At 43.0% G+C, this 15,735-nt stretch overlaps 1 protein-coding gene across 1 annotated transcript in view; it reads left to right on the top strand.

Annotated features, from left to right (window-relative positions):
• EREG (epiregulin) overlaps positions 1-13,291 on the top strand; it is a 28,675-nt gene extending 15,384 nt beyond the window's left edge. Inside the window, 4 exon segments of the mRNA XM_060783163.2 lie at positions 5,993-6,076; positions 8,588-8,711; positions 10,671-10,823; positions 12,820-13,291. Coding sequence (XP_060639146.2) covers positions 5,993-6,076; positions 8,588-8,711; positions 10,671-10,823; positions 12,820-12,913 — 455 coding nt within the window. The 3' untranslated portion in view covers positions 12,914-13,291.
• Positions 13,292-15,735: the final 2,444 nt, after the last annotated feature.

Below are 15,735 nucleotides of genomic sequence, written 5' to 3'. Positions count from 1 at the left end.
CTCTATTCTGCTTTGGTTAGACCACACCTGGAATATTGCGTCCAATTCTGGGCACCACAGTTCAAGAGAGAGATTGACAAGCTGGAATGTGTCCAGAGGAGGGCGACTAAATTGATCAAGGGTCTGGAGAACAAGCCGTATGAGGAGCAGCTTAAGGAACTGGGCATGTTTAGCCTGAAGAAGAGAAGGCTGAGAGGAGATATGATAGCCATGTATAAATATGTGAGAGGAAGCCAGAGGGAGGAGAGAGCAAGCTTGTTTTCTGCTTCCTTGGAGACTAGGACGCGGAACAATGACTTCAAACTACAAGAGAAGAGATTCCATCTGAACATGAGGAAGAACTTCCTGACTGTGAGAGCCATTCAGCAGTGGAACTCTCTGCCCCAGAGTGTGGTGGAGGCTCCTTCTTTGGAAGCTTTTAAACAGAGGCTGGATGGTCATCTGTCAGGGGTGATTTGAATGCAATATTCCTGCTTCTTGGCAGGGGATTGGACTGGATGGCCCATGAGGTCTCTTCCAACTCTTTGATTTTATTCTATTCTATGAACAAATGAACAACAACATTGATCCCTAGGTTCTTGTGGGTTTTTTCGGGCTATAGAGCCATGTTCTAGAGGCATTTCTCCTGACGTTTCGCCTGCATCTATGGCAAGCATCCTCAGAGGTAGTGAGGTCTGTTGGAATTAGGACAATGGGTTTATATATCTGTGGAATGGCTGGGGTGGGGCAAGGAGCTCTTCTCTGCTGCAGTTAGGTGTGAATGTTTCAGCTGATCACCTTCATTAGCATTTGAAGGCCTGCCTGAGCCTGGGAAAATCTCTTGCTGTGAGGTGTTAATCTGTGCCTGGTTGTTTCCTCTCTGTTGTTTTGCTGTTGTAATTTTAGAGTTTTTTTAATACTAGTAGCCAGATTTTGTTCATTTTCATGGTCTCTTCCTTTCTGTTGAAATTGTCCATATGCTTGTGGATTTCAATGGCTTCTCTGTGTAGTCTGACATGGTGGTTGTTGGTGTGGAGATTTTCCCAGGCTCAGGCAGGCCTTCAAATGCTAATGAAGGTGATCAGCTGAAACATTCACACCTAACTGCAGCAGGGAAGAGCTCCTTGCCCCACCCCAGCCATTCCACAGATATATAAACCCATTGTCCTAATTCCAACAGACCTCACTACCTCTGAGGATGCTTGCCACAGATGCAGGCGAAACGTCAGGAGAAATGCCTCTAGAACATGGCCCTATAGCCCGAAAAAACCCACAAGAACCTAGTGATTCCAGCCATGAAAGCCTTCGACAATACATTGAACATTGATCCCCATCAAGCCATTCTTTCTCCGCCTTCCCCAGCCATACCTTCGAACCCCACCATCCCCACCCCTGTTGTCATGTTTACACCAACCTAAAAGCCAGCAGTGAATTCCATTCTTTTGCAGCCTGATCCATCATCTGAACAAGTAGGCTCAGCTTGTGCAAATAGGCTGTCACCGAGCAGATATCACAGATAACATTTCAATAAACTATGGAATACTTATTGGTTTCCGCAGAAGTCAATTCATAGGATCTTTTTTCAGTTACAAGACAGCAGAGAATGCAAACAGTGTGCAAACTTGTCCTCAGTTCTCTTTTGTCAATAAAGAACAGTTTCACACTACATTCACTTACTGGGTACCTGCTGTTGTTTGCAGCCATTAATCTCCACAAAAACCACAGTCGGTACCGTATGGTATTTATTTAATACATTTGCAGGGTGGTGGCCCGTGTTGAGTCAGCAGAAAGCATTCCGGCTGCTGAGTCATTATTTCCGTCGTGGACTTGGCTTCTCTTGAGAGATTTGCATTCACCTCATTGCAAGTGTTGCTCCTGCCTCTGCCTCATTTGGTGACATTCCTCTAAAGTCTTGAACTGTGCCAGTTCAGCTATGGAACTAGGTCAATGTCCAGTCCATAGACTCATGCAATCATTAAGCATACAGATAACAGCTAACTGACATCAATGGAAGGTTTTATTTCTCACTAGCCATCCCCTGCCATGCGTTGCTGTGGCCCACATGGGGGTTCAGTGTGGGAGGTTTGGCCCAGTTCTATCATTGGTGGTATTCAGAATGCTCTGTGATTGTAGGTGAACTATCAATCCCAGCAACTACAACTCCCAAGTGTCAAGATTCTATTTTCCCCAAACTCCACCAGTGTTCACATTTGGGCATATTGAGTATTCTTGTAGAGTTTGGTCCAGATCCATCATTGTTTGAGTCCACAGTGATCTTTGGATGTAGGTGAACTACAACTTCAAAACCAAAGGACACTGCCCACCAAACCCTTCCAGTATTTTTTGTTGGTCATGGGAGAACTGTGTGCCAAGTTTGGTTCAATTCCACCATTGGTGGGGTTCAGAATGCTCTGTGATTGTAGGTGAACTATAAATCCCAGCAACTACAACTCCCAAATGTCAAGATTCTATTTTCCCCAAACTCCACCAGTGTTCACATTTGGGCATATTGAGTCTTCATGCCAAGTTTGGTCCAGATCCATCACTGTTTGAGTCCACAGTGCTCTCTGGATGTAGGTGAACTACAACTTCAAAACCAAAGGACACTGCCCACCAAACCCTTCCAGTATTTTCTGTTGGTCATGGAAGAACTGTGTTCCAAGTTTGGTTCAATTCCATCATTGATGGGGTTCAGAATGTACTTTGATTGTAGGTGAATTACAAATCCCAGCAACTACAACTCCCAAATGACAAAATCATTTTTTTTAGTGGAGAACATACATTGGGTTGTTAGGTGTATCATGTCCAAGTTTGGTGCCAATTGCCCCAGTGATTTTTGAGTTCTGTGAATAGCGCAAACGAACATTACATTTTTATTTATATAGATTAATTAATAATAATACCATAACATAGCATTGATACAAGAGCTTGTCATGACATAATTCCCACGCTCAATCCACCTTCAATTGGATTGATATGGAAATTCCCAAACTGAACCTGAGGTTCTGCAAATGTGTTGGGAGTCCCATGTGAACTGATTTGTTGTTGTTGTTGTTGTTGTTGTTGTTGTTGATGTTGTTGTTGTGTGTTCCGAGTCTTTTCTGCCTTATGGGAACCCTAAGGTGAACCTGTAACAGGGTTTTCTGGGATGAAAAGTGTGTGAATTACCATGGTCAGTGGGTTGTCATAGTGGAGTGAGAAGTTGAATCTTGGTCTCCTGAACCTTAGGACCTCATCACATGAATGAGGTCCAGCAGAATGATTTGCCAGCCTCCATGGCAAATCATGGTGGTGGTGGGCAGAGGCGGCCATAGGTAATTTTCAACAGTAAGCAAACAGTATTTTGGTGCCCCCCCCCCCCCCCCAACCAATCTCTGATATATATTTTCTGTTCATCGTGGGAATTCTGTGTGCCATATTTGGTTCAATTCCATCATTGGTGGAGTTCAGAATGCTCTTTGATTGTGTAAGTGAACTATACATCCCAGTAACTACAACTCGCACATGTCAAGGTCTATTTTTCCCCCAAGAGTGCCTCAAGAGCGCCCCTGGACAAAATCAACTACACTGCGAATGCTTACTTTGCGTAATGGGTTGAGCCGCCCCTGGCGGTGGGGCAAGCCTGGCACCCTGGATGCCAGCTAATGCTTCTCCATCTTATGTGGGGAAGTGTCACTACTGTGCAAAAGCCCCATTGTTCCTTATGAAACATAGGGCAGCTTCTGTGTTGGTAAATCACACCATGGAGCCTGGAAGTCAGCGTATGTCATTTGATGGGTGGCATCGAGTTCTATGAGCAAACCAGGGCAGAAGCATCCTAGGATACTTTGGTTGCCCCATGTGATGAGGCCTCGAACCACTCTACCACACTTGAACCACTCTACCACACTGGTATTGATTTACTGGAGACTATTTCTGAAAACAGTTCCTTTCAGCAGGGACTGTATCTGTACTTCCCAAAAGAGCCTGGAATAGAGTCTAGATTCTGTGTCTTGGATAGGGAACTTTCCTGGCATCAGGGGCCATAGACTACCCAAAATTAAAATGGCTAAAAGTCCACTTCTGGTTTGATGGCCCCTGTGCTGTCGCACGCTGGGCCTGTGCATAAGACTGTAGACAGGACATAGTTTCTGTGTGCCCAACGGGACACCGGGGCTGCCTCAGATTAAAGGCCCTTGGATTTCCTTAAAACAGAGTATCTAGATTGCTTAAAATTTCAATAAAGTTCTTTACTAATGAAAACAAACAGGTACTTTAAGGCTTTCTTAACAGTCTATTGGCTCTCTCTCAATCTTGTCCACAGGGAACAGGCACTATCTTCATAACTGTATACTAACTAATGGGGAAATCCTTAACTACTAATCTGGGCAGTCTGTCTTTGCCTCTGTTGGCGTGGAGCCCCTGCACCCGGTACCAACTGCTTCTGGCTTCTGCGAGTGACCCTTACCAAGCAGAGCTTTGTAGACTTCCAGGGGAAAAGGAATTCAGGTTTCCGTGATGGTTGACTGAAGTTCTTCAGCAAAGGAGCTGTAGAGCTGTGTAACCCCGGCCAAGCTGTGGGCTGTATATCTCCCCAGCCAAGCCGTAGAAGACGAAGCTTTCTACAGGAGCTCTTGGTATTATGTCCTGCATGAAAGGCTTCTCTGTGTGGACTGAACCCAAATTGGCTCCTATTCCCTCCAAAACCCAAAAAGGGGGCGGGACCAGGGAACCTAACTATAATTGACAGGTGGCTTGCCCTATGATTGCAGCCAAAAGAAGCCACCTATCTGCAGAGTCCCTGAAACTTAGGGCTACAACAAACATTCAATGCAAAGCAAACAAAATTGGAGCTCCTGGTACAGTTGTACCTGCATAGCCCCCCACGAGGGTCTTCCTCCAGGGGCATATCAAGAATGGGCAACCTGGAAGTCCTTGAATAGACTCAGAAGCGGAGTGGGCAGACCAAAAGACAACCTGGCAAAATGGCACTACTTAAAAGAATCCCATACCTTGTGACTGTGGAGCAGAACAGACAACTCCGCATCTGTATGCTTGTCCCTTGTGCCCTGCCTCATGTACAGAGGAGGAATTGTTGGAGGCTACAGACAATGCCGTTGCTGTTGCCCGTTATTGGTCAAAAGATATTTAGCCACCTGCACACCTTCTATTTTCTAAGTTTTATACTAATTTGTGCAATGCTTTTGATATGAAATAAATAAGCACCTAAGCCACTAACAGTGGTTCTCAACCTGGGGTCCCCAGATGTTTTTGGCCTTCAACTCCCAGAAATCCCAGCCAGTTTACCAGCTGTTAGGATTTCTGGGAGTTGTAGGTCAAAACCATCTGGGGTCCTAAGGTTGAGAACCACGGCACTAGAAAGTTCACACTCACCCATCTCGGTCCTACTTGGATTTGTGGATTTAATCCTATTGTGACCTTGGAGGTGATGAAAGAATGCCATCCATGCAGTCTGTAATTCCTACCTCCTCAGTAATAATCATGTCCATGCTAAAATCAGTTCTGTGTATTTCTCTAAGACCTGTGCAAGTAAGGGTACCCACTGCTCCAAACGCATGTGTGTAAAGAGGAATACAGTGAAAATGCATGTTTACAAACCTGTGCGGAGTTTCAATTGGTAAACCCCAAGGAATCCTGCTTGGCTCTGGTTTCCTGGGCCAAGTCCATGGTATGACCCCCCCCCCCCCCCCACACACACACACACACACTTTGCACACACCCACACATTTCTGTTTTGCACTTTCACCTCACCCACCCACCCAGAGTAAACAACAGACAGATGAATCAGCTTTCGATCAGGGTTGATTGAAGCAGTGTTAGCATTTGAAGGGCCAACAGGAGTGGCATTGACACAGGTGGAACATCCTGTTGTGCCTACTTTCAGCTGGAGCAGAATGGTACAAAACCACTGACTGGGCAGAATGACTGGATTATTCAATGCTGGGAAGGTTTTAGGAATTTGCCTCCTTTCCTTGTGATTTTATTTTAAATAGACACTTTTTCTCCTCTTCAGGTTTGCACCTGCTCCAATCTGTGCTCAGTACAACCGTGATCCCAATATGTGGAGTCAATGGGACTAACTGTACAACTGCTTGGGGTGAGTTTGAATGATTTCTAACAGTCAATAAAGGATGCATAATATTAGCAGAATTTTCCTGGCCTTCTCTCAGTACGTTTATGGCTACAATTAATTAAATACATGTAAAGACATTAGCATTCCCTCTTGCCTCCCCACCCCTTACTCTGTCTTCTTTTTCCTCAAGATATGAACTGTATTTTCCTTGAGGAAAGGACTCTTTTTGATAAAGCTACTCTGCAGTATGGTGTCAACTTTGGTGACATTACAGTGGGTCCTCCGAATTCACTGGGTTTAGGAGTACAGGAACCCTAGGAAAGTGGGGAAAAAAACATTAATAAAAATACAAACTTTTGTACCTCAAAGAAACCTCTCAAGGAATCCCTAGAGATTTCATGTTGGAGGTACTTATTTTATATATTTATCTTTTTGCGATACAGTCATTCAGTGTTACGAGCAAAGTGGAGGTTAAACCATCCCCCATAAGAGATGCAGACATGTACATACATTGTAATAACAATGACAAAACATACCATATCTCATCAAAACATACCATATCTTTATTTCATACCATATTTCATATATATATATATATATATTTAATTTATTTATTGCTTATTTTACATAGATTTGGAGGTTTGTATATAATAGTATAAAGGTAAAGGTTGTCCCCTGACATTAAGTCCAGTCATGTCTGACTCTGGGGTGTGGTGCTCATCTCCATTTCTAAGCCGAAGAGCCAGCATTGTCCATAGACACCTCCAAGGTCATGTGGCCAGCATGACTGCATGGAGCGCCGTTACCTTCCCGCCGGAGCGGTACCTATTGATCTACTCACATTTGCATGTTTTCGAACTGCTAGGTTGGCAGAAGCTAGGGCTGACAGCGGAAGCTTACGCCGCTCCCTGGAATCGAACCTGCGACCTTTTGGTCAAGCTCAGCAGCTCAGTGCTTTAACCCACTGCGCCACCGGGGGCCCAATATATAGTATATAATATTTATATATATATACATATAATATTTATAGTATTATAATGTAATACAATATTACTACTACTAATAATAATACAATATTATAATTATATATTTATATTACATGTAGTATTACTAATAATATTACAATATAATGGTGTAGTACAATATAGCCTATATAAATAACAATGTAATGTTCGTTTGTGGGATTAACAGAACTCAAAAACCACTGGGGGAATTGACACCAAATTTGGACATAATACACCTAACATCCCAATGTATGTCCTTCACTCATAAAAACACAGCAGAAGGGACTTTAAAGTCCCCAAAAATCTAAATGATGAAAAGTTAAATGACAATACAGAAAAAAAGGAAGAAAGAGGGAGGGAACGGGAGAGAAAAAAGAAAGAAAGAAAGAAAGAAAGAAAGAAAGAAAGAAAGGAAAGAGGGAGGGAGGGAAGGAAAGAAAGAAAGAAGGAAAGGGAGAAAGAAGCATGGAAGCAAAGAGACAGAAGGAAGGAAAGAGGTAGAGAAGGAAAGAGGGAGGGAAAGAAAAAGGGGGAAGGAAGGAAAGTTAGAAAAGGAAGGAAGGAGGGAAGGAAGGAGAGAAGGAAAGGAAAAGGGAAAAGAAGAAAGGAAAGAGGGAGTGAAGGAAGGGGGGAGATGTAGAGAAAGAGGGAGGAAAGGAAAGAAGGAAAGAGAGAAGGAAGAAAAGAGAGACACTAGAAGAGAAAGAAAAAGGGAAAAGGAAGGAAAGAGATAGAGAAGGAAGGAAGAAGAGAAGGAAAGATAGGAAGGAAGGAAAGAGGGAGTGAAGGAAGGAGGGAAAGACGGAGAGAAAGAGGGAAGGTTGGCCACAGCAACGCGTGGCGGGTACAGCGAGTAATATATAATACTGCAATTGTACTATGCTAATAATAATATCTTGTATGTGTATATATTTTGTAAGCCGCTCTGAGTCCCCTTTGGGGTGAGAAGAGTGGCATATAAATGTTGTAAATAAATAACTAAATTTCACATTATGTTTGTGTGACACACTTACACATTACGAAGCCAACACACTCTTTTTTTTTTAGTGTCAGGAGGGACTTGAGAAACTGCAAGTCGCTTCTGGTGTGAGAGAATTGGCCGTCTGCAAGGACGTTGCCCAGGGGACCTCAGGATGTTTGATGTTTTGCCATCCTTGTGGGAGGCTTCTTTGTGTCCCTGCATGAGGAGCTGGAGCTGACAGAGGGAGCTCATCCGTGCTCTCCCCAGATTTGAACCACTGACTTATCAGTCATCAGTCATGCTGGCACAACCCATTGCACCACCAGGGGCTCCAGCCAACAGACTAATATGCCACAACACACCATTTAGAAAGCTCTCCTCTAGGCTATCCAAAGGCCTAGAGAAGTGTTCTTTCCAGGAATCTTTAGATCCTTCACTGCAATTCCATAGATAACCTCCCCACACCAGTTTCCCCACCAAGACCCAAAACTGCTCTTAATAGATCTGATTGTAATCTGTTATGTAAGGAGGGAAACTTTGACCATAATTAACTCTTATTTCTTCCTTTAGTTCGAACAGAAAAAAGTCCCCGTGTAGCTCAAGTTCGGATCACAGGGTGCAAATCTGATATGAACAATTACTGCTTCAATGGAGATTGCATGTACCTTGTGGAGTTGAATGAGCATTCCTGCAGGTAAAAGGAAATGTTTCCAAATCGTAACATTATTTATTTCACTTCACAATGTTTGACAATTTTCCAAAGGGTTCTAATTTTTTCCCCATCCATACTTTCTTATCATACATTAAGTTGTTCGCTCTCTGCAAATTTGAAACTAGTTTGATATACAGCATATGAAAAGCCCCTGCTGTTTGCAAAATGCAAATCTAAATGGCTGTTATGTGAAACTAGAGGTTTGTGCACTCCAAGAGTGGTTACACATGTAATAAGTGGCCTACTCCATAAGCAAGTAGCTTATGCATTAGTGTTTTTGTTAAACTAGCTATACCTGCCACGCGTTACTGTGGCCAACCTTCCCTCCCTCTTTCTCTCCCTTCCTTCCTTGCCTTTTCTTCTTTCCTTCTCTCCTTCCGTCCTTCTCTACTTCTTTCCTTCCTCCCATTTTCTTTTCCTTCCCTTTCCTTCCTTTCTTCGCTTTTTGCTTCCATCCTTTCATCTTTACTTCCCTCCCTCTTTCTCTCCTTTCTTCCTTCTCTGCCTCTTTCCCTCCTTCCTTCGCTCCCTCTTTCCTTCCTTTCCTTTTTTCCTTCCTTCTCTCCTTCCTTCCTTCTTTACCTTTCTTTCCTTCCCCCTTTTTCTTTTCTTTTTTCTCTTTCCTTCTCTACCTCTTTCCTTCCTTCCTTTGCTTTTTGCTTCCATCCTTCCTTCTGTCTTTCCTTCTCTCCCTCTTTCTCTCCTTTCCTTCCTTCCCTTTTCTTCTTTCCGTCTCTCCTTCCTTCCTTCTCTACCTCTTTCCTTCCTCCCATTTTCTTTTCCTTCCCTTTCCTTCCTTCCTTTGATTTTTGCTTCCATCCTTCCTTCTGTCTTTCCTTCCCTCCCTCTTTCTCTCCTTTCTTCCTTCTCTACCTCTTTCCCTCCTTCCTTCGCTCCCTCTTTCCTTTCTTTCCTTTTTTCTTTCCTTCTCTCCTTCCTTCCTTCTCAACCTTTCTTTCCTTCCCCCTTTTTCTTTTCCTCTTTCTCTTTCCTTCTCTACCTCTTTCCTTCCTTCCTTTGCTTTTTGCTTCCATCCTTCCTTCTGTCTTTCCTTCCCTCCCTCTATCTCTTCTTTCTTCCTTCTCTACCTCTTTCCCTCCTTCCTTCACTCCCTTTTCTTACTTTCCTTTTTTTCTTTCCTTCTCGCATTCCTTCTTTCCTACCCCTTTCTTTTCATCCCCCTTTTCTTTTCCTCTTTTTCTCCTTTCTTCCTTCTCTACCTCTTTCCCTCCTTCCTTCACTCCCTTTTCTTCCTTTCCTTTTTTCTTTCCTTCTCTCATTCCTTCTTTCCTACCCCTTTCTTTCCATCCCCCTTTTCTTTTCCTCTTTCTCTCCTTTCTTCCTTCTCTACCTCTTTCCTTCCCTCCTTCGCTCTTTGCTTCCATGCTTCCTTCTCTCCTTCCTTCCTTCCTTCCTTCCTTCCTTCCTTCCTTCCTTTCTTTTTTCTTTCTCCTCTTACTTCCCTCCCTCTTCCTTCCCTTTTTTCTGTATCTTCATTTAGCTTTTCGTCATTTAGTTTTTGGGAGGTTTATCTTTTGGGGGGGGGAGTTATGAGTGATGGTCACTCATTGGTCTTTTAGAGGTGCAGTGTCCAAATTTTGTGTCATTTCATCCAGTACTTTTTGAGTTATGTTAATCCCACAAGCGAACATTACGTTTTATTTATATAAATTGTCATGGTGTCTCCGTAAAGCTTCCTCAAAATTACAGTTTACAGAGGAAACTGAAGATTCTATAAAATATATTTCTAATCCCTAAACCGATTTACAGTTCTCAGGATTTCTTGGGGCGAGGTTATGGTCCTAAAGTGTAAAACTTAATTCCACAATATATTGTTCTTCTTCTAGTAAAGTATGTTCTCATTTTGCAATATGTGTCTAAGACCAGGAAGTCATCCAATTGTCTAATATTTATTTAAATATGTCTTTTCACTCTCCTCAGGTGTTATACAGGTTATGTTGGTGTCCGATGTGGCCATTCCAATTTTGAGCTCGTCCAGCAGCCCCTCAGCAATGAATACTTGGCACTCACTATTCTCTTGGTTCTTCTTTTCTTCATTGCAATTTCAGTGGTGATCTACTACTTCTACACATGGTGAGCATCTTCTCCATTCATTTTATTTTATGGGCTAGGCACGATAGGGGAATATAATAATAATAATAATAATAATAATAATAACACTTTATTTGTACCCCGCTACCATCTCCCCAAGGGACTCGGTGCAGCTTACATGAGGCCGAGCCCAAACACAACAATACAAGCAATAATAACAACAATACAAGCAATTAAAAACACATAGAAAATAAAAAACAACATTATTAATTAGACAACACATAATTAAAACAGTGGGAAGGCCAAATGTTAGGTTAAAATTGGAAATAACGCTGGGACATGAACAGAAGGTGATGCTGGTGTTTATGGAAGGGCATACGAGCAGACCTAAAGAAATGTAAAGTGCTTTGGAGGACAAAGTGCTATGGGTCATTATTCCGGGAAGGCACACTGGAACAGTTCCTCCTGAAGACTGCCAAAGTTGGAGCCTGTCTGATGTCTTTAGGGAGTGAGTTCCAGAGTCGAGGGGCCACCATCGAAAAGGCCCTCTCTCTTGTCCCCACCAATCGCGCCTGCGATGCTGGTGGGATCGAGAGCAGGGCCTCCCCGGATGATCGAAGGGATCGTGTGGGTTCATATACAGAGATGTGGTCACGCAGGTAGGCGGGACCCAAACCGTTCAGGGCTTTGTAGGTAAGAACCTGCACCTTGAATTGGGTCCGGTAAATGAATGGTAGCCAGTGGAGCTCCTTGAACATTAAAACTCAATGGTAATTCAGATAGAAAAGTCTCCCCTCCCCTATATATATTACAGTTTTGCAAACCCAACATGGCTTTATTTATTTATTTATTTATTTATTTATTTATTTATTTGACTTGTATACCGCTACTCCCAATTTGGCTCGGAGCTGTTTACAGCAGTAGATTAAAACAATACAATTAACTTTAAAATACAATAAAACAAGAACAGACATAGTCCCGAGTTATTCACCCATCAAAAGCTTGTCGGAAGAGAAAGGTTTTACAGGCTTTCCAAAAAGCAAGTAGATCTCGGATAGTTCGGGTTTCAACTGGCAAGGCATTCCATAAATAAGGGGCTACAATCGAGAAGGCCCTCTGCCTAGTAGAGGACAGATGATAAGTCCGGATGTTGGGGACTTTTGGTCAAATTTTGGTCTTCGGATCGAAGTAATCTCTGGGGTTAGTACGGGGAAAAGCGGACCCTCAGGTACGCCAGCCCCAGACCATATAAGGCCTTAAAGGTTAGTATCAGCACCTTGAAAGTAATCGGTAGCCTTCGCAGCTGTTGTAGAATTGGGGTGATACGACACCTCGCCGGCACCCATTAAAGAACCAGAAGAGCAATACTGAAACAATTTCACAATTAGAAACCACATTGTGTTTTGTCCTTCCTTTTATCACTGGGCATGTCTACAAGCTCAAGGTCACTTCAGAGTTTCTAGAAAACACCAGACTTTTCTCCAACTTTGCTTAGTTCAGAGCAAAGGTAAGGCCAAAACAAGACTTATCCTCCCATGAAATAGCTGTAGATTGTTTGGACAGCCAGCAACGGCTTCTGGTAGGAGCCCCCCGTGGCGCAGTGGTTAAACCCCTGTGCCGGCAGGACTGAAGACCAACAGGTCATAGGTTCGAATCTGGGGAGAGGCGGATGAGCTCCCTCTATCAACTCCAGCTCCTCCTGTGGGGACATGAGAGAAGCCTCCCACAAGGATGATAAAAACATCAAATCATCCGGGCGTCCCCTGGGCAACTTCCTTGCAGACGGCCAGTTCTTTCATACCAGAAGCGACTTGCAGTTTCTCAAGTCGCTCCTGATACGACAAAAAAAAACGGCTTTTGGTTGGGTCTGCCTTGTTTTGCCCATTTACTCATGGCCTTTTTTGCACGTATTGACTTGAAGTTGCAAAATATAGAATGTTTAATAAACACTGTAATAGCTTTCATTGCTTTTCAATTTCTTTGTCTGTAATATATTTCAGTCTTTTTAAAGTGGCCCTTCTCTCTTTACTGTTCACAGGTACCAGAACAAGAAGCGAAGACTTGCTACAAACACAAATTACAAAGAAGTTGCCACAAATAGCGAAAAAGATAATAAGCTGCTTCATGTGTGAAATATGAGACTTGTGCAAACCATTTATTTAATATCATTAAATACTTATTTTATTAATAATATTTATGCTCTAAGCAAAAGAATTTCAAAAAGAATGCAGGTCAAAAGGGTTATTTTTGTAATAATAAATTATATTTGTATTTGTATCTTGTTTTTTTATTCTGTTTTATTTTTGTGCAACATTTTGATAATGCAATGTAGATGTGCCTTGCCTTCATCCTCAATGTAAAAAGTTGTTTATGAGGGTGCCGAAATACGTATGACAGAATGTAATCTTCTTACTGCTTGCACTTAATGCACTGTGAAATACATAATTTTGTATTGTGTTCACTTTAAGAAACTCCTACTGTTGAGGATTAAATCTATCTAAATGTTCTAATTTTGTTGTTTTCTTTTAAAAGTGGTTTTAGTAAGTGACAGATGACTAACCCACCAGTCATTACTGCAGTGGTTCACTAAACAGTGCAGGCAACAGTGGAGTAGAAGAACCTTTTCTTACTAAATAATTACGATAGCACAATAATTCCATTTTATTTGCCCTGGTTGCATCCCATTGAATTCTAGTTTGGCAAGACACTAAATTCTCTGGCTGAGAATTTTAAATAGTCATCCTAAACTGCAAAGCAAAGTATTATGTAGGATGTTGCCATCACAAAATGGAATCCTAAAAGTTGTAATTGTGTAGTGTTCACCCTTTGAGCCTAGCTGCAATCCTTTCAGCAGCAGCACAGGGAACAAAACATTTTCTCTGATGGTCAGTAGTGACTTCCATGTTTTTTGTCATTGGAGTACATTCCCCCCTTGTGGGAAAGCTTGGTTCCGCGACCTTCAAGCTTTCCCACAAAGGGGGAATGTACTCCAATGACAAAAAACGTTGAGGCTAAACACTAGTGTGAGGATGTAAATCTATTCATCAAATGCGCAGCAGAAGAGCCAGGTTTTGAGGTTCTTTTTAAAGGTTTCTAGGGTAGGGGCTTTCCTAATCTCTCCAGGTAATGAGTTCCAGAGTTGGGGAGCCACAGAGGAAAAAGCTCTCTCCCTTGTACTCACCAGGCGAGTCTGTGAGACTGGCAGGGGCGAAAGAAGGGCCTCCCCAGAAGAACGGAGGGCCCGAGTTGGTTCATGGAGGGAGATACAATCATGAAGGTAGACGGGTCCCAAACTGTTTAGGGCTTTATAGGTGATAACCTGCACCTTGAATTGGGACCGGAAAATAAATAGCAGCCATTGGAGCTCCTTGAAAAGGAGGGTTGACTGCTCCCTGTAAGTTGCCCCAGTTATTAATCTGGCTGGTGAACGTTGGACAAGTTGTAATTTCCGGGCTGTCTTCAAGGATAGCCCCATGTAGAGAGCATTACAGTAATCCAGTCTAGAGGTAACTAAGGCATGGACCACCATGGTCAGGTCAGACTTCACGAGGTAAAGTCGCAGTTGGCGCACAAGTTTTAATTGCGCGAATAATAATAATAATAATACTTTATTTGTACCCCCCCTACCATCTCCGCAAGGGACTCGGTGCGACTTACATGAGGCCGAGCCCAAACACAATACAAGCAATAATAACAACAATACAAGCAATTAAAACACATAGACAATAAAATACACAACATTATCAATAAAACAACACATAATTAAAAACAGTGGTAAGGCCAAATGTAGAGTTAAAATTGGAAATAATGCTGGGACATGAACGAAAGGTGAAACTGTTGTTTGTGGAGGGGCATACGAGCAGACTTAAAAAATGTAAAGTGCTTTGGAGGACAAAGTGCTATGGGATCATTATTCCGGGGAGGCACACTGGAACAGCCACGTCTTCAAGCTCCTTCTGAAGACTGCCAGAGTTGGGGCCTGTCTGATGTCTTTAGGGAGTGAGTTCCAGAGTCGAGGGGCCACCAGCGAAAAGGCCCTCTCTCTCGTCCCCACCAATCGCGCCTGCGATGCTGGTGGGATCGAGAGCAGGGCCTCTCCGGATGATCGAAGGGATCGTGTGGGTTCATATACAGAGATGCGATCACGCAGGTAGGCGGGTCCCAAACTGTTCAGGGCTTTGTAGGTAAGAACCTGCACCTTGAATTGGGTCCGGTAGATGAATGGCAGCCAGTGGAGCTCCTTGAACAGGAGGGATGACCGCGAAGGCCCTCCCAGCCACCGCCGACACCTGCGCATCAAACGTCAGCGCTGAGTCCAGGAGGACCCCCAAACTGCGGACTTGTGATTTCAGGCTATGGCCTGGCACTATGAGATGCAGAACTAACCTTAAGAAATTGGGCTACAAATTGGAGTCTATGACATGTGAGTGTGGAGAAGAGCAAACCACAGACTACCTATTACAATGCAGCCTGAGCCCTGCCACATACACCATGGTGGACCTTCTTATAGGAACACCAGAGGTACTCCAAGTGGTCTGCTATTGGTTAAAGGACATTTAATAGAATGCCAAGTTTTTAAACTTTGTGTTTTCTCAAATACATGGGTTCACTCCTGATACGATAGATAGATGATAGATAGATAGATAGATAGATAGATAGATAGATAGAGAGATAGAGAGATAGAGAGATAGAGAGATAGAGAGATAGAGATAGAGATAGAGATAGAGATAGATAAATATTAGAAAGTGGATATCCCCGAGACCAAGGATGTAAACGGAGTCATGCCAGAAAGAGCATAAATCTCTATGTCAGTGGTTCTCAACCTTCCCAATGCTGCAACCCCTTAATACAGTTCCTCATGTTGTGGTGACCCCCAACCATAACCCTAACATTATGAATCACCATGCAAATAATGATCTGCAAGATGTATTTTCATTCACTGGAGCAAATTTGG

The sequence above is a fragment of the Anolis sagrei genome, chromosome 6, assembly GCF_037176765.1.
Source record: "Anolis sagrei isolate rAnoSag1 chromosome 6, rAnoSag1.mat, whole genome shotgun sequence".
Taxonomy (NCBI): domain Eukaryota; kingdom Metazoa; phylum Chordata; class Lepidosauria; order Squamata; family Dactyloidae; genus Anolis; species Anolis sagrei.
The sequence above is the reverse complement of the archived record's forward strand: the minus strand, read 5'-3'. Positions and strand labels throughout refer to the sequence as shown.